General features: G+C 39.3%; 1 protein-coding gene across 16 annotated transcripts in view; it reads right to left on the reverse strand.

Annotated features, from left to right (window-relative positions):
- The window catches only part of PPP3CC (protein phosphatase 3 catalytic subunit gamma), a 99,063-nt gene that overhangs the window by 22,034 nt on the left and 57,043 nt on the right, over positions 1 to 19,986 (reverse strand). For all 16 annotated transcript variants that reach the window (XR_013525512.1, XR_013525511.1, XR_013525510.1 and 13 more), the window contains 3 exons: positions 15,221 to 15,366; positions 13,324 to 13,463; positions 65 to 142 (listed from right to left, as the gene is read on the reverse strand). Coding sequence is in view for 12 of the 16 variants with exons in the window: in XM_078347256.1 (XP_078203382.1) it covers positions 65 to 142; positions 13,324 to 13,463; positions 15,221 to 15,366 (364 nt within the window). In the remaining 4 variants the exon portion in view is untranslated. The remainder of the gene's footprint in view (positions 1 to 64; positions 143 to 13,323; positions 13,464 to 15,220; positions 15,367 to 19,986) is intronic.

Consider the following 19,986-nt stretch of genomic DNA (forward strand, 5'->3'; position numbering starts at 1 on the left):
TCTGTCTTTATCATAAATGAAAAGATGCTGCAGTGATATTTGGTACAGTTTAAATATAACTTACCCAGCATCTTGGGCTTCATGGGCTCTGATAATTGATAATAAATTGTTGTTCTGCAAAAATTCACAAACTGCAGGGTAACTGAAAAAGAAAATTAAAAAACATAAATCCAAAATTAAAAAAATTATTTTTTAACAAGAAGATTGGGAGACATATCAGCTGATTTTGTTTCAAAATTTTAAGTATTACACACTACTGAAATTTTATGAATAGCTTAGTACTCATCATTCTGTTTTTCTATTTCATTAATATACCTCACTATAGATCAAACATGAAGACAATAGATAATCCTACAATAGAAAGAGCTCCTCCATCTCATCTTTTAATTTTTTGGTCTTAATCCATAATGATAGTGCAACACCAAAACTTTTATCAGTGTCTTGATATTAAAAAGTAAACAGGAGAGACAGAGAGAGAGAGAGAGAGTGTGTGTGTGTGTGTGTGTGTGTGTGTGTGTGTGTGAGGTGCTAAAAATTCAACACATACTATTCTTCAATCATCAAATTGTCAAATTGTTAGAAAAATAAAAGAACCTACTTATTGCTTCATGGGTAATACTAACACCAAGACAATTTTATGCAGGAATATTTTAGATGTAAATATTTTAGTCAACCATATTAAAACAAAAACCACCATATTCTCATATACTCCTAAAATATTCTTTTCATACTATGACTTCTCTGTTTTTTTTTCTCTTTTTCCACTATGACCTCTCTGAATGACAAATGCTTGATAGGAAGAACTGGAGTACACGAAATCAACCTGGAATTAACCTTAGGTATTATTTAGTTTATTTTTTAAATCCTTGTTTCTCATTATGCTCATTAGAAAAAAATGTACTTTTAAAGTAGATTGTATGTGACATCAGCAAGATGGCAGAAGAAAATGTCCGCAGCCCTGGTCCTCATACAGAAACAATAGAGCCCTCATACAGAAATAATAGTTTGGTAGCCATCCATGGCCATAAGTGCCATTGTGAGAATCTTGGGATTGAGGCAGGTGGTTATGAAACCTTGGTGGAGTCCAAGACTAAGGAGGGCTGCTTTGAGAAGGCAGGCCCACTGACCTTCAGCTACAGTCCCAGAATCAGCCTGTCCCTTGTGAATTTGGCTCCAGTCCCACTTGTCTGCAGTCCTACCACCAGCCTCATCCAGCCTAGGAAGGAGCCATGCCTATCGATGCCCCTAGTAACAGACCTACAACCAGACCCTACTGCAAACTCAAAGCAGCACCCTGACCTGGCTCCAGCCTGCTCTACTGTGGCCAAGAGGAAGTCCTGCCTTCCCAGGGACCTTGCAGGAATCATTCCTGTCCATTCCTCTGGTAAAAGGACTACTGACTGGACCCAAACATAAACCCAAACCAGCCTGTGACCCAGGTTGGGTCCTACCCTATTAAGTTCCAGAGACAACCATCCCCACCCAGGGGACATACCTGTCCATGCCCCTAGTGGCAGGCCCACTGACTGTAAACCCAACTGTAGCCCCAGAATTTAGCTTCAGCCCTGCTCAATCACAATACCACAGGCAGTCGCATCAATCCAGGGACTCAGTAGGAAAAGGTATTTACTTGACGAACTAGTCCATAAAACTGGAAGGCCTATGCTCCTTCAAATGCACAGACTCCAATGTAAGGCTATATGAATTATAAAGAACCAGGCAACAATGACAGAACCAAAGGAAATTAATAAAGTTCTAATAACTGGCCCTAAATAAACAGAGAGGTGGGCTGGTTGCAGTGGCTCACACCTGTAATCCTAGCACTTCAGGAGGCCAAGATGGGTAGATCACCTGAGGTCAGGAGTTCAAGACCAGCCTTGCTAACATGAAAAAATCCCATCTCTACTAAAAATCCAAAAATTAGCTGGCCGTAGTGGCACAAGCCTGTAGTTATAGCTACTCGGGAGGCTGAGGCAGGAGAATCACTTGCACCTGGGAAGTGGAGGTTCCAGGGAGCCGAGATCACCCCACTGCACTCCAGCCTGGGCAACAAGAGCAAAACTCCATCGGGGGTGGGGGGGTGGGGGGAGGAGGAGGAGGAGGAGGAGGAGGAGGAGGAGGAGGAGGAGGAGGAGGAGGAGGAGAAAAAAGAATTATGAATTGCATGACAAAGAATCCAAAATAATCATCATAAAGAAGCTTAATGAACTACAGCTAAACAAAATCAGGAAAGCAATAAATGAATAAAAACAGATGTTTAAGAAAGAAACAGAAACCATAAAAAAGAACCAAATAGAAATTCTGGAAAAATACAATGACTGAACTGAAAAGTTCAAAAGAGAGCTTTAACAGCAGTTGCAGTCAGAAGAAAAGAACTAGCAAACTTAAAAGATAGGTCATTTGAAATGATACCACTAGAGGGACAAAAAGAATAAAAAAGGGTGTGGCAAGTATACAGAACTTATGGGACAACATCAAGTGAAAATAATATATGCATATGGGAGTTAAAGAAGGAGAAGAAAAAGGGGCAGAAGGCTTATTTTTAAAAACTAAAGGCTAACAGTTGTTAGCCACATCTAGGGAGGAAAATGGAAGTTTCAATTCATGAAGCCCAAAGGTCTCCAAATAAGGTAAACACTTAGATGCATTATAATTAAGTTGTTACAACTCAAAAAGAGGCCACATGCAGTGGCTCATGCCTGTAATCCCAGCACTTTGGGAGGCTGAGGCAGGTAGATCACCTGAGGTCAGGAGTTCGAGAACAGCCTGGCCAACATGTTGAAATCCCATCTCTACTAAAAAAATACAAAAATTAGCTGGAACGGTGGTGGGCGCTTATAATTTCAGCTACTCAGGAGGCTGAGGCAGGAGAATTGCTTGAACCTGAAGATGGAGGTTGCAGTGAGTGCCAACCTGGGTGGCAGATCAAGGCTCTGTCTCAAAAAAAGAAAAAAACTCAAAAAAGAAAAAATTTGAAAGCAGCAAGAGAAAATCTACTTGTCACATAATATACAAGGAAGCCTCTATAAGACTATCAGTAAATTTCTCAGCTGAAATCTTGCAGGCCAGGAGAGTGGGAGACAATATATTCAAAGTACTAAAAGAAAGAAAAAAAACTGCCAACCAGGAATAGTCTACTCAGCAAAATTGCCCTTTAAAAATGAAAAGATAAAGACTTCCAAATAAACAAAAACAGAGTTTGTCACAACTACACCAGCCTTATAGGAACTACTAAAAGAAGTTGAAGTAGAAATTAAAAGATTCAGCTGAGCACAGTGGCTCATGCTGCAATCCCAGCACTTTGGGAGGCTGATCACCTGAGGCCAGGAGTTTGAGACCAGCCTGGCCAACATGGTGAAATCCCGTTTCTACTAAAAATACAAAAATTTAGCCAGGTGTGCTGGTGTGCACCTGTAGTCCCAGCTACTCAGGAGGCTGAGACAGGAGAATCACTTGAACCTGGGAGTAAGAGGCTGCAGTGAGATGAGATTGTACCACTGCACTCCAGCCTGGCTGACATAGAAACACCCTGTCTCAAAAAAAAAAAAAAAAGTGAAATCTGAGATTAACTACATTAGGTGTGTGAATGGGGAATAAAGTGTAGAATTTTTTTTTTTTTCATTTTTTTTGTCTCCCCCTGCCCAAAGTGTAGAGTTTCTATACATAATTGAAGATAAGTTCTTCTCAGCTTAAGACAGACTGCTATAACTATAAAATATTTGATGCAAATCCTACGAATAAAAAAGCACAGTAGAAACGCAAAAGTTAAAAAGAAATGAACCAAAATATACAAAGAGAAAAAGAGAGGAATAGAACCATAAAACAGACAGAAAGCAGCCAACAAAATGGTAATATTAAGTCCTTATCTGACAATCATTACTTTAACTCCCAAATCACAAGACAGATTATGACTGAATGGATGAAAACAAGACCCAACTACATGCTGTCTAGAAAGGACTTACTTTAGATTTAAGAACACACATAAGCTGAAAGTAAAGGGGTAGAGAAATGTATTCCATGCAAGTAGTAACCAAAAGAGAGCAGAGGTGGCTAACCTTTTATTAGACAAAATAGACTTTAAGACAGAAATCATCACAAGAGGGAACAAAAGTCACTATATAATGATAAAAGGGTCAACACAACAGAAAGATATAACAATTATAAGTATATATGTATCCAATATCAAAGCACCTAAATATATAAAGCAATGACAGATCTGAAGTCAGACATCAACAGCAATAAAATAATAGCAAGTAGGCCAGGTACTATGGCTCACTCCTGTAATCCCAGCACTTTTGGAGGCCGAGGTGGGCAGATCATCTGAGGTCAGAAGTTTGACACCAGCCTGACCAACATGGTGAAATGCCATCTCTACTAAAAATACAAAAATTAGCTAGGCATGGTGATGTGTGCCTGCAATCCTAGCTACTCGGGAGGCTGAGGCAGTGGAATCGCTTGAACCTGGAAGGTGGAAGTTGCAGTATGCCGAGATTGCACCACTGCACTCCAACCTGGGTGACAGAGTGAGACTCCATCTCAAAAAAATAAAAATAAAATAATAATAATAATAGCATGTAACTTCAATACATCATTCTCTGTAATGGATAAGTCATCCAGTCAGAAATCAATAAGCAAACAAGAGAACTAAAAAACTATGGACAAAAATGGACCTAATATGCACATATAAAACTTTCCGCCAAATAAAAGAATACAAATCTTCTCAAGTATATACAGAATATTCATTAGGCTACGAAATCTCAAAATGAGTATTAACTAACTTAAGATGTAAGCAGGGTATGGTGGCTCATGCCTGTAATCCTAGCACTTTGGGAGGCCGAGGCAGGTGGATAACAAGGTCAGGAGATAGAGACCATCCTGGCCAACATGATGAAACCTTGTCTCTACTAAAATACAAAAAATTAGCCAGGCACAGTGGTGAGTGCCTAAAGTCCCAGCTATTTGGGGGGGCTAAGGCAGGGTAATCACTTGAACCTGGGAGGCAGAGATTGCAGTGAGCCAAGACTGCACCACTGCACTCCATCCTGGCAACAGAGCAAGACTATCTCAAAAAAAAAAAGAGGATGTAAATCATCCTAAGTATCTTTTCCCACCACAATGGAATGAAACTAGAAATCAATAACTGTAAGCAAACAGGAAAATTCACAAATATGTGGAAATTGCACATCACACTTTTGAACAACTATAGTGTCAAAGAGGAAATTGAAAGGGAATTTTAAAAATTATCTCTAGATAGGTCAGGAGTTCAAGACCAGCCTAGGCAACATAGCAAGACCTCTGTCCCCTAAAAATTTTAAAAACAATTAGTTGGGACAATCCAAGATGGCCGATCACTAACATCTCAGGATTGCAGCTCTCAGTGAAAGCGCAGAGAACTAGAGGACGCCACACTTTCAGACAAGTTCTGGTCGCTCACTGAGCAGAAGATTCCCAGTGGAGGAGCCACACGGGTCGCCAGCGCGACTCTTGTGGCCGGCACAGCGGTTTCGCCGGCACCTCGGCCCGGCAGCTCTCGGAGCAGAGTAAACAGGGCTGGCTCCCCTTCTGACCGAGGTTTGGAGGACCCACACGGGTCCCCAGCCCGACTCCTGAGGCCAGCGCAGCGGTTGTGACGGCACCTCAGCGTGGCAGCTCTCGGCGCAGAGTAAACGAGACTGGTTCCCCTTCTGACCGAGGTTTGGAGTCCCAGGAAGGCAGAGTCACCTATTACAGACACAAGAAGGAAGCCAGACAGGAGAATCCTGGGCAGAAAAGCACCATCAATCTTAACGCTGCTGTTCTGGCCCTGGGAACTAACAACTTGGATGTCCACTCAAGAGACCTAATCTGAAATTAGGTAATTTCAAAGATGACAGGAGGATAAATTTACAATGACGGGAAGAAACCAGCGTAAAAAGGCTGAGAATACTCAAAATCAGAACGCCTCTCCCTCTAAAGATGATCACAGTTCCACATCAACAATGGAACAAGGCTTGATGGAGAATGAGCACATCCCAATAACAGAATCACGCTTCAGGGAATGGATAAGAAGAAACTTCTGTGAGTTAAAAGAACACGTTGTAGCCCAACGTAAAGAAACTAAGAACTTTGAAAAAAGGTTTGACGAAATCCTATTGAGAATAGACAACTTAGAGAGGAATATAAGTGAATTAATGGAACTGAAGAATACAATACAGGAACTCCGAGAAGTATGCACAGGTTTAAACACTCGAATTGTTCAAGCAGAAGAAAGGATATCAGAGGTCAAAGTCCAACTTAATGAAATAAAACGAGAAGACGAGATCAGAGAAAAAAGGATAAAAAGGAATGAGCAAAGTCTCTAAGAAATGTGGGACTATGTGAAAAGACCAAATTTACGTTTGATAGGTGTACCTGAATGCGACGGAGAGAATGAATCCAAGCTGGAAAACACCCTTCAGGATATTATTCAGGAAAATTTTCCTAAACTAGCAAAGCAGGTCAACATTCAACCCCAGGTAATACAGAGAACACCACAAAGATATTCCTCAAGAAGAGCAACCCCAAGGCACATAATCGTTAGATTCACCAGGGTTGAAACGAAGGAGAGGATACTAAGGGCAGCCAGAGAGAAATGTCAGGTTACCCACAAAGGCAAGCCTATCAGACTTACAGCAGATCTCTCAGCAGAAACTCTACAAGCCAGAAGAGAGTGGGGGCCAATATTCAACATCCTCAAAGAACAGAACCTTCAGCCCAGAATTTCATATCCAGCCAAACTAAGCTTCACAACTGAAGGAAAAATAAAATCTTTTATGAACAAGCAAGAACTCAGAGATTTTATTACCACCAGGCCTGCTTTACAAGAGCTTCTGAAAGAAGCATTACACACAGAAAGAAACAACCAGTATTAGCCTTTCGAAAAATATACCAAAAAGTAAAGAGCACCAACATAAAGAAGAATTTACATCAACGAATGGATAAAACAGCCAGTTAACATCAAATGGCAGTAACCCTAAATTTAAATCGACTAAATCCCCCAATCAAAAGACACAGTCAAAACCCAACGGCATGTTACATCCAGACCTGTTTCACATGCAAGGATACACAAAGACCCAAAACAGAGGGATGGAGAAAGATTTACCAACCAAATGGAGAGCAAAAATAAATAAATAAATAAAAAGCAGGAGTTGCAATTCTCGTAGCAGATAAAATAGATTTTAAAGCAACAAAGATATAGCGGTAAAAGGATCAATGCAACAACAAGAGCTAACTAACGATCCTAACACCCAGATACATAGAGACTTAGATTCAATAAGACAGAAAATTAATAAGGATATCAAGGACTTGAACTCAGATCCGGAACAAGTAAACTTAATAAATATTTATAGAGCTCTCCACTTCAAATACACAAAATATACATTCTTGTCAATACCACATCACACCTACTCATAGGTTTAAATGAAACATTGATTGGCCATTATTAATACCCATTTTTTTTTTCAGAATAAAGCAATATTTCCGTTCCCCCTCCCTCTTTCTCTTCCTCTTTCTTCCTCTCTTTACTCATTTTTTTTTCTTTCCTTCTCTCAAAAAAAGAAAAAAAGAAATCAACTTGTAAACCTCTAGATCCAGGTCGGCAATGTCTCTCTCATTGCTTGATTTCCTTCCTTCCTTTCCCTCCCTCCCTCCCTCCCTCCCCTCTTCCTCCCTTCCTTCCTTCCTTCATCCCTTCCGTCCTCCCTCCCTTCCTGCTTCCCTCCCTTCCTGCCTTCCTCCCTAAAAAACAAAAACAAACAAACAAAAAAAACAATTAGTTGGGCTGGGCATGGTGGCTCACGCCTGTAATCCCAGCACTTTGGGAGGCCAAGGTAGGTGGATCACAAGGTCGGGAGTTCAAGACCAGCACAGCCAAGATGGTGAAACCCAATTTCTACTAAAAGTACAAAGATCAGCCAAGTGTGGTGGGGGGTGCACCTATAATCCTAGCTACTTGGGAGGCTGAGGCAAAGAACTGCTTGAACCCCAGGAGGCGGAGGTTGCAGTCAGCTGAGACTGCACCACTGCACTCCAGCCTGGGCGACAGAGTGAGACTCTGTCTCAAAACAAACAAACAAACAAAAAATAATAATAATAATAATAATAATTAGTTGGGCATCCCTGTAGTCCCAGCTACTCAGGAGGCTGAGGCAGGAGGACTGCTTGAGCCCAGGAGTTCAAGGTTGCAGTGAGCTATCATTGTGCCACTGCATTCAGCCTGGGTGAAAGAGCAAAACATCCTATCTTTAAAAAAAAAAACTCAAATGAAAACGAAAATATACATATCAAAATGTATGGGATGGGCATGGTGGCTCACGCCTGTAATCCCAGAACTCTGGGAGGCCTAGGCAGCTGGATCACCTGAGGTCAGGAGTTCCAGACCAGCCTGACCAACATGGTGAAACCCCATCTCTACTAAAAATACTAAAATTAGCAGGGTGTGGTAGCACATGCCTGTAATCTCAGCTACTTGGGAGGCTGAGACAGGAGAATCGCTTGAATCTGAGAGGTGGAGGCTGCAGAGAGCCGAGATCATGCCATTGCACTCCAGCCTGGGCAACAAGAGTGAAACTCCATCTCAATAAGAAAAAAAATGTATGGGATGCAGCAAAAGCAGTACTTAAAGTTTATAGTAATAAATGCTGATGTTAAAAAACAAGAAAGATCTTAATTAAACAACCTTATATTACACTTCAAGAAGCTAGAAAAAAATAAAGAATAAAATAAGCCCAAAGTGAGCAGAAGGAAGGAAAGTTTAGGGCAGAAATGAATCAAATAGAGAAGAGAAAAACAATTGAAAACAGTCAACAAAACTAGGTGTTGGTTTTTGAAAAACTAAACAAAATTGATAAACCTTTAGCAAGAATACAAAAAAAGAGAGAGACTCAAATAAATAAAATAAAATGAAAGAGGAAACATTACAATAGATGCCTCAGAAATAAAAGGAATGCTATGGGACTATTACAACCATACACCAAAACACTGGATAATTGAGAAGAAATGGATAGAGTCCTGGAAATATAGAACCTGCCAAAAATGAATCAAGAAGAAATAGAAAGCTGAAACAGACCCATAGCAAATATGGAAATTAAATCAATAATCAAACACCTGTCAACAAAGAAAAGCACAGGACCAGATGGTTTCATGGGTAAATTCTAACAATCATTTAAAAAAGAATACCAGTCTTTCTCAAACCTTCCAAAAAATAGAAGAGAGAATGCTTCCAAACTCACATTATGAGGCCAGCATCACTCTGATACTAAATCCAAAGACATCAGAAGAAAGAAAAGTACTAGGTCAATATCTCTGATGAACACAGATTTTTAAATCTACAATAAAACACCAGGAAGCCAAACTCAACAACACACCAAAAGGATTATATACCATGGCTAAATGGAATTTATCCGTGGGATAAAAGGTAGAGTATCACTTTGTTCAACGTCAGCTGGCAACATGTGTACTATGTGAGTCAAATTTTTTGTCTCATTATTCCCAGTAGCTACATTCTATCATGTTGCTGCAAAAACAGAATTAGCAAATAATGAAACACTAATGCTCTAGGAAATACAGGGTAAAGTTCCTGTGAGCTTCTGGACATAACATTTTCATCCACCAATTAATATATAACCTGTGGCCAGGTGTGGTGACTCACACCTGTAATCCCAGCATTTGGGGAGGCTGAGGCGGGCAGATCACCAGGTGAAGAGATCAAGACCATCCTAGCCAACAAGGTAAAACCCTGTCTCTACTAAAAACACAAAAATTAGCTGAGTGTGGTGGCGCACACCTGTAGTCCCAGCTACTCGGGAGGCTGAGGCAGGAGAATCACTTGAATATACATATCCTTGTTTGAGATGTGTTTCTGTGCAATAATACTTTAGTTAAATTTACACTGTTGATTCATTAACATTGAACTCATGGCCAAAACCACCATAACTCATGCCTAAACAAAGCTTATATCTAACACTTGCATATTTTCTCTGTAAGGCACACCACAGCCTTCTTGTGCTTAGGAACCTTAGACAGCAGCACTTCAGCACTATGCTTGGTGGCCGTTCTAAATAGTGAAAAAACACAAAAACATAAAACATATTTCACTAAATAAAGAAAAGAATGCCTGTTTACAATATGAGGGCTGCAAAAAGAAGGCAGGGCATCACTTTGTTCAGCCTCAGCTGGGAACATGTGTGTGGGGTGGTCAACTTTTCTGTTGTTCTGCACACTGCAGTCCCTTGAATGACTATGAAACCTCTGTAAGTACTGATTTGGGTGTTACAAATACATCTTAGTAAGTGGGGGAATTCACAAATATGAAATCCACAAGTAATGAGAATCAACTATATATCCACAGGATTGTTTTAGAAATAGAATTTCTGGATCAGAGGCCATGTACAAATGCCTTTGAGAGATACTGCCAGGTTGATGGCCACAGACATTGTACCAATTTCTATTCTGACAACAATAAATATGTATTATGCTCTTTGTTTTAAACAATGTAAAAAGAAATAAAAGTTACTGGAAGAGTTGGCATGGAGGAATGAAAAATGGTTGTTGGCTGGGTGGGCTCATCCCTGTAATCCCAGCACTTTGGAGGCCAAGTAGGGAGGGTCGCTTGAGTCTAGGAGTCTGAGACTAGCCTGGGAAAAACAGCAAGATTCTGTCTCTACAGAAAATAAAAAAAGTAGCTGGGCATGGTGGCACATGCCTATAGTGCCAGATTCTCAGGAGCCTGAAACAAGAGGAATGCTTGAGTCCAGGAGGTTGAGGCTGTAGTGAGCTGTGCACTCCAGCCCAGGTAACAAAGAGACCTTGTCTCAAAAAAAATTTTTTTTAAAAAGAAGAAGAAAGAATAAAAAACTGTTTACTATCCATCTGACAAGGGATTAACAACCAGAATATATAAAAAGCACAAACAACTCAATAGGAAAAATCCAATAGCCTAATTTAAAAATGAGCAAAATATCTGAAAAGGTATTTCTTAAAAGGAGACATGAGATGGCAAATAGATATACGAAAAGGTGTTCAGTAGCACTGATCATCAGAGAAACTGATTAAAACTACAATGAGATATCATCCCACCCAGTTAAAATGGCATTTATCCAAAAGACAGTCAATGACAAATGCCGGTGAGGATGTAGAGAAAAGGGAACCCTCATACCCTGTTGGTGGGAATGTAAATTAATACAACTACTATGGAGAACAGTTTGGAGGTTCTTCAATAACCTAAAAATAAAACTACCATATGATTCAGCAATCCCCACTGTTACATATATATCTAAAAGAAAGGAAATCAGTATATTGAAGAGACATCTGCACTCCCATGTTTATTGCAGCACTGCTCACAATAGATGAGATTTGGAAGCAACCTATGTGTCCATCAACAGATGAATGGATAAAGAAAATGTGGTACATATACACAATGGAATACTATTCACCATAAAAAAGAATGAGATCCTGTCATTTGCAACAACATGAATGAAAGTGGAGGTCATTACGTTAAGTGAAATAAGCCAGGCATAGAAGACCAACTTCACATGTTCTCACTTATTTGTGGGAGCTAAAACTTAAAACAACTGAATTCATGGAGACAAGAGTAGAATAATGGTTACCAGAGGTTGAGAAGGGTAGTGGGGCAGGGGGGAAATGGAGATAGTTAATGGGCACAAAAAATCAGAAAGAATAAATAAGACCTAGTATTTGATACTGTGAGATTTACACAACGAAGTGACTACGGTCAATAATAATTTAATTGTACATTTTAAAGTAACTAAAAGAGGCTGGGTATGGTGGCTCACGCCTGTAATCCCAGCATACAGGGAGGCTGAGGCGCGTGGATCACTTGAGGTTGGGAGTTCCAAATCAGCCTGGCCAACATGGTGAAACCTGGTCTCTACTAAAAACACAAAAATTAGCCAGGCATGGTGGTGGGTGCTTGTAATCCCAGCTACTCAGGAGGCTGAGGCAGGAGAATCGCCTGAACCTGGGAGGTGGAGGGTGCAATGAGATGAGACCATGCCACTGCACTCCAGCCTGGGCGACAGAGCAAGAATCTGTATCAAAAAAAAGTGGGGGGGGGAGGCAGGAAATAAATAAAATACCTAAAAGAGTATAATCGGATTGTTTGTAACACAAAAAAATGCTTGAGGTGACAGATAACTCATTTACCTCGATGTGATTATTATATGTTGTATGACTGTACAAAAACATCTCATATAACCCATAAATATATATATATATATATATACCTACTATGTACCCATGAAAATTAAAAAAAAATTTTTTTAAAGAAAAATGGTTTAGAAGAATGCTAAAAGTAACAACAAAGTCAAAGTTTCATGTGTGTATGTGCATGTGTGTATTTTAATGAACACATTATCTTAGCCAATTAACAGATTTTTAGGGGAATAAGTATATGTATTGTTTGCCACAATAAAATAGTGGGATTAAAAATAATTTAGATTTCCAACTTCTCTATGTCTTCCTTATTTATTTATTTATTTTTTGAGAGAGTCTTGCTCTGTTGCGCAGGCTGTAGTGCAGTGGCATAATCTCGGCTCACTGCAACCTCCACCTCCTGGATTGGAGTGATTCTCCTGCCTCAGCCTCACAATTATCTGGAATTACAGGCATGTGCCACCAAGTCTGGCTAATTTTTGTATTTTTAATAGAGATGCGGTTTCACCATGCTGGCTAGGCTGGTCTTGAACTCCTGGCCTCAAATGATCTGCCCACTTCGGCCTCCAAAAGTGCTGATATTATAGGTGTGAGTCACCGCGCCCTGTCTGTCTTCCTATTTTTGAGTGTCTAATCACAATGAAAGCTCATGTGAAATTTAGAACAACAGCCAACTTCCAGGAAATGTACTGGGCTTAGTTCACAATGTCCTGTTCTTTTTATATCTTAGTCTATACCAGTGGTTATAAAAGCTGGAGAGCTTTTCAAAACACAATAGGATTCCTCTATCTCAGACTTAGTATATCAGAATCTCTGGGGAAAGAGCCAAGAAATCTTTATTTTTTTTTTAAAGTGTACAGATAATGTTTATGAACAAATAGTCTAGGTCACTTAAAATCAGACAAAAAAGTACTGCAGAAAGTCCAATCATGTTTGGTGTGTTATACTTCTTAGGACACAATACCTAAGAAAATATAAAAAGCCAAACAAAGAAGTTTCTTGCCTCCTATGAATCAAAAAGTTAAACACAAGTGCTTATACTACATAGATTTGAAATATAAAATGCTGAAAAACAATCTGATAAAATATATTACCATTTCCTCTCATAATTTTCAACCTCAAGGACTAGCTTACCTGTAGAAATAAGAGCACCCTCGGACAGTGTTATGGGTATAGTGCTCCAAGGTCTTCTCACTGCCATAATCCTCTGAGGGATCAGACCAAAGCAGGTCACACACAGGCCCAAAGGCAGGAGGTTCCATAAACCTGTCTAACTAGAAGACACACAAAAGCAAAAAGAAAAAAGTCAGGAGAGCAAAAGGCTCTGAGAAACTTGTATGTGTCAAAGAAAAACCCCTTCCACCCACAAGAATGTATTAGGAGAGATGCCAGTATGCCCCTAAAAGATTTTCCTGCAAGAAAAGGAACATTTAACCATTTTAGATATATAATTTTTATTATTTTTCTGGAATAAATTTTTATCAATATCCCTGTCATCTAACCATACTGCAGTAAAGGAGCCTCTTACATCCTAATTGTAAAGCAGTACTAATTTAATTCAAATGTGCAATCATTTAATTCAAAAGCAATATAGAAATATACTACTTTAGAAAGACTATGACTATATAAAATTATTTTTAATTGTCTAGGTGAGCCAATGTTATCATGAAGGCAGAAATGTTTTACTCTGGTTCTGTTCACTGCAAACCTCATTCCAGTGGAGATTTCTTTATTTTAAAGAATGCTAAGTTTGTAAGGGCGTTTCCATAGAATGGAAAATTCTATGCAGTTGAGGTATTTCAATATGAGTTATTAAGCCTTTAGTCATTGCTGCTTTAGTTAAAAGCAATAAAAACCAAGAGAAAGCAAGTACTACAATAGCTCAGTTCTAAGAAGAGAATTTCTACTGAGTGAAAGAGCTTTTTATTGATACAATTGATTCAGAATTATAAAATTCATATTTTCCTATGTAAAAGAGAAATGCTGGTTATTTAAAAGACAGAAAGGCAGGAGAAAAGCCAATACATACAGGTATCGTCTCTCACCCTGAGAAGACTGACTTTCATTCACAGAAAATAGTTTTATAAACAGAAAAATCTTTTTAGTCTCAGTACCTATAAGAGAGGATGAGTATCCATCACTTTGATGAAAAAAGAGAGAGAAGTAGAAGAATTCAAAGGTAGAGAAGAGAAGATGGCCATGTAGTATAAAAATTGGTCATTTTTTTCCAAAATGAAGATACAGAATCCTGAAAATAATAGTCACCAAGGAAGGCAAGTATAACAACGAAACTGTATCATCTAAAATGTCAAAGCCAATGCATTTCAGAGCTGGCAGTGTCCTCAGACCATCCTCTCCAACTTCCTCATTTCATAGAGAAGAAATGTGACTAAGAGGTTCAGTAATTTGGTCCAGGTTACACAATTAATGGCAGGACTGTGATTAGAACCCTGGTGTCCTTCCTTTTGCACTGTGACATAATTTAAAGTTTCAGGACTATACTACAAGAATGTTAGGTTTCTAGTTGGTAAAAACAGAGCTCATTAAAAATTATAATTTGTGGCAGATACATATCAAAATGTCAACAGTAGTTATCTCATAGTGATGAAGTCAGAGGTAACTTCCATTTTCTTACTTTTGATTATCTGCATTTTAAAGATTTCAGCTAAAGATATACTGATTGACTGCAATAAGAAACAAATTTTAGGCCAGGCTTGGTGGCTCACACCTGTAATTACAGCACTATGGGAGCCCGAGGTGGGCAGATCACTTGAGGTCAGGAGTTCAAGACCAGCCTGGCCAACATGGTAAAATTCTGTCTCTACCAAAATTATAAAAATTAGCCAGGCGTAGTCGTGTGAACCTGTATCCACCTACTCAGGAGACTGAACCAGGGAGGTGAAGGTTGCAGTGAGCTGAGGTTGCACCACTGCACTTCAGCCAGGGCAACAGAGAGAGACTTTGTCTCAAAAACAACAACAACAAAAAAAACAAATTTTAAAGATTATGAGAGTAATAAAAGATTACTTACTTTCCTAATGTCATCTAAAGAAGTAATTTCAGGTGACATTCCTCCATGAACACACAGAAACTGCTGGTTTAAGAGGGCAGCAAGAGGAAGACAGTCAAATGTCTCCATGCAGGCATCATACACCTGTTCAGAATATTTGATTCGACCTAATAAAAAAGGAAAATCAGTCAATTGAAGAAAAGCTAAAATGTAAAATGTATCACATTTGAAAAAGGATATAGGCCAGGAGAATATGGAGCTATTTTAAAGACATTTATTTCAGATAATTTGAAAGCACAATTATCTTTGTAAAGATACTTTTGAAAAGTTGTAGATAATAGGTTAAAAAACTCTCTCTCCTCTTAAAGACAAGTATGACCTTGGATTAACTTTCACGCTCTATTGCTTGGAAACTTGATAAGGTGACTGTCCACTGTGTTATTAGGCAACATGGCTTATGGTGAAAATTACCTAGGTACCTGGTGGGAAGCTACAGCTTTGGGCTCCTCTGAAGGTAGTTTTATAACACACATCGACACTTTTGATGCATGAGGCTTCTATACCAGGATGGCTACCTAATCTTCCCACTGTGGATATTGTTTACTTGTACCTGAGCTGGTGGGAGGATGGGAGAAGGCAAGAAAGACAGAAAGCCACTGGACTGCAGTATGCACTCCGGTGAGGACCACTCCACTGAAAAGGAACACCCAGTGCTGCCTTTCCTGACCTGTATTCTTCTAAGTATATGAATGACAAGCAGGGTCCATGGTAGTCTTGTGAGCCTGAATATTTTATTGAGTCTTAAAGATCCCTTAGGAGTATTGAAGATATGTAAGTGGAAACTGGAGTCTTAAGCAACAACAATAAAATGTCAATAATGTTTTTGCTCATGATTTTTAAGCTCTGTAAGCAAATTATGTCTTTTTCCAAATTATTCTTTTTTCTGTAAAAACATTTGGCTTAAGCTGGTATGGTGGCTCATGCCTGCAATCCCAGTGTTTTGGAAGGCTGAGGTGGGAGGATCGCTTGAGACCAGCCTGGGCAACACAGTGAGTCCTCATTTTCACAGCAAATTAAAACACAAAATTAGCTGGCTGTGGGGGCCTACTTGGGAGGCTGAGGTGGGAGGATAGATTGAGCCCAGGAGTTTGAGGCTGCAATGAGCTACAATAGTGCCACTGCACTCCAGCCTGGGTAACAGAGTGAGACTCTGTCTCTAAACAATAGAAAATAAATGTTTGGCTTAATAAATTGTATTTCGATGTGGCTGTCAACTTGCAGCTCCAGAATAAGGAAACTCATCAATGGGTGGGAGGAGGGGTATCCACAAATCTCTGGAAAGGAAACGTCATGAAATAATAGGTGGGAAACTAGAAAATGGGTATTAAAGAAAAAAAGGAACATTTTCTTCTTTCTTGGCCTTGGTTTCCAAGTCAAGCTGTGCTCAGGGGTGTGCGTGGGTAGAGAAGACCAGAAGTACAGTCAGGAGGCCGGGCGCAGTTGCTCACACCTGTAATCCCAGCACTATGGGAGGCTGAGGTGGGTGGATTATGCGGTCATGAGATCAAAACCATCCTGGCCAACATGGTGAAACCCCAACTCTACCAAAAATACAAAAATTAGCTGGATGTGGTGGCAGCCACCTGTAGTCCCAGCTACTCGGGAGGCTGAGGCAGGAGAATTACTTGAACCCAGGAGGTGGAGGTTGCAGTGAGCTGAGATCGCGCAACTGTACTCAGCTTGGGACAGAGTGAGATTCTGTCTCAAAAAAAAAAACAAACAAACAAACAAACAAAAAAAAAAAAACGTATACTCAGGCAGCCCGGCAGAACTGTGAACTCCTCCTCTTCCAAGATTCTGGGAAGATGAGGTAGCCTACAGGATCAAGAGAATAAAGCTGTATCGAGTAACACTATCTAGTTGGTCATTATTTCTGTGTTTATTTCATTTTTGCGATCTCTAAGCCTTTAGAAAAGACATGTTTCAGGATCAGAGCCTGGTCCTGGCAAGGCTTTAGGGAATAAAGTGAAGAATGATGGATCTAGATTTGGGCCAGACTGCAGTACAATATGGGTGGCAGGAATGATTAGAGATCCCTAAGGAAGGTGTAAACCAGTAGACGCTTGAAGTTGTAAGGCCTTCCATCCCTGAGTGTGAAGATGTCTCTTTAATGCCAATATTGGGTGATCAGGGTTTGAGTTCATTAAGGGAGCCTGTGGGTTTCTTTGAGCTTTTCAGAACATTTTGTACTGCCGTTATAGCAGTTAGGAACTCCAAGTTAACAAGAACCATGTCTCATGCATTGTTGCCTCTCCTTACAGTTACATCCTATACTCTGCTTTGTTTTAAAAACGTTTTGCCCATTTCAAAGTAGATCTAGCATTGGCCAGGAAGTCTGCTGGAAGCAAAAAATAAACAAAAAATTATTTAATTTATGGTTAGTGACTGACTTTTTCTCCTGAAAATCCTAGAAACCAGACTTCCCTCTGTTGCCAATGCCAGTAAGAAATTCATCCGTGGGAGTCCTACACTTGAATATCGGTAGGGATTTACATTACTTATTAATTCATGCTCCATAACATCTTACATTGATAAATGCCTTTCAACCCTAAGAATGACTCAACATAATTTCTTACCCTACTTCCAAAAAGAATGGCAAGTCTGAAGATGTTAAGTAAGGAAGTGTATTGTCATTTTATAAATTAACAGGAGGTCAAAAATTAAATTAAGCAAAAAGGAGTTCATCTTATATTAATATATGAATAAAATAGGCTATGAAATGTTACCATCTTTATTGTTTCAAAAGATATGAACTGCATATGTAATTACCAACATTCAGTTTTCTGAGGGGTTTGATTGATGATGGTATCTATATTTTTCTTAGTTTAGCTGTATTTTCTCAATTTTTATGATGAATATGTAATCTTTTTTTTTTTTTTTTGAGACGGAGTTTCGCTCTTGTTACCCAGGCTGGAGTGCAATGGTGCGATCTCGGCTCACCGCAACCTCTGCCTCCTGGATTCAGGCAATTCTCCTGCCTCAGCCTCCTGAGTAGCTGGGATTACAGGCATGCGCCACCATGCCCAGCTAATTTTTTGTATCTTTAGTAGAGACGGGGTTTCACCATGTTGACCAGGATGGTCGCCATCTCTTGACGTCGTGATTCACCTGCCTCGGCCTCCCAAAGTGCTGGGATTACAGGCATGAGCCACCGCGCCAGGTCGATATGTAATCTTTATATAATAACATTTACTATTATGCTATCTCTATTTTTAAATATTTTTTAGAGAAAAAATCTTACTACTGCCTAGGCTGGAGTGCAGTAGTGCAACTGGAGTTCACTGTAACCTCAAAGTCCTAGGTTCAAGTGGTCCTCCTGCCAAATCTTCTAAGTAGCTTGGACTATAGGCATGTGCAACCACAACCAGCTAAGTTTTAAAAATTACTTGTAGAGACAGGGTCTCAATATGCTGCCCAGGTTGGTCTTCAATTCCTGGCCTCAAGCAATCCTCCTACCTCAGCCTTCCAAAGTGCTAGGATTATAGGCATGAGGTACTGCACCTATACCTGGCCCAATTACCTTTATTATTTAAATGTATTGAAAGCTCATCATGTGTCTATCACTGAGTTAAACATTTGGCATGGCATAGTGATGAAGAGAGTAGAGTCTGGAACTTGTTGCACAACTCGAATAACCTCAGCCCCCTCCACTTACCAGCTATGGGATCTTGGATAGAAATTTCAACTCTCTGTGCCTTGGTTTCCTTATCTATGGTCATAATAATAATACCCTGAATTATAGATTCAGGGTCTATAAGGATTACATTAATTAATTTATGTAAAATATGCAGAATAATACTGGCACTTAGTATGTACCATGTGTTAACTGATAAAGTATTTAATACTCACAGAAACCCTATGAAGTAGCTATTACTGTCTTAATTTAAAAACAGGAAATTAGGCTTACTTTCCCAAAGCTGCAAGCTAGTAATTAGCAGAACTGGGACTTTAACCTGTTCATTCTACTAACTACCCTCTAAATATTCCTCTTAATCATTATTTTAAAATAAGATTTTGAATAGAAGAATCTAAATAGCCAAATACATAACTCCCAGAGGTTAAATTAGCTGATTAAAGTCTTCAAGACAAATTTTAAGATATAGCCCATAAAATGGTTATTTCTATAATGAAGGAAAAATGCACTACAGCCATAGGATGATGCTGATATAAGTTCTAACTAGTATCAATAATACAACACTAACACAACAAAATTGTCAACAAAATTCTTTGAAAGCAACTTTGAGAGTCAGCACTACTTGCAAGAAATCACAATCTGGCCTAGTCACTGATTATGTCTTTGTTTCAATTTTTATTTGCTTTATGTACTTATTATTATTATTGTTTGAGACAGGGATTCATTCTGTCATCCAAGCTGGAGTGCAGTGGAATTATCACAGCATACTGCAGCTTTGAACTCCTGGCCTCAAAAGATCTTCCCACCTCAGTCTCCCAACGTGCTGGGATTACAGGCATGAGACACAGCTCAAATTTTAAAAGCCACAAAAGGGTATACTGTGCTTCCTGCCCTCTCAGCAGGTAACCAATATTACCAGTTTCCTGGGTGTCTTTACACAGATGTTCTATGCATACACATGCAGATATGTATGTTCCTTATCCTTCTAAAATATCCTTTTGCTTTTTACATAAATTATAGCATATATATATATATATATATATATATGTACTGTTCTTTACTTGCTTTTTATACTTAAGAAAACATTTTGGCT

The sequence above is a fragment of the Callithrix jacchus genome, chromosome 13 (genome assembly GCF_049354715.1).
Source record: "Callithrix jacchus isolate 240 chromosome 13, calJac240_pri, whole genome shotgun sequence".
Taxonomy (NCBI): Eukaryota; Metazoa; Chordata; class Mammalia; order Primates; family Cebidae; genus Callithrix; species Callithrix jacchus.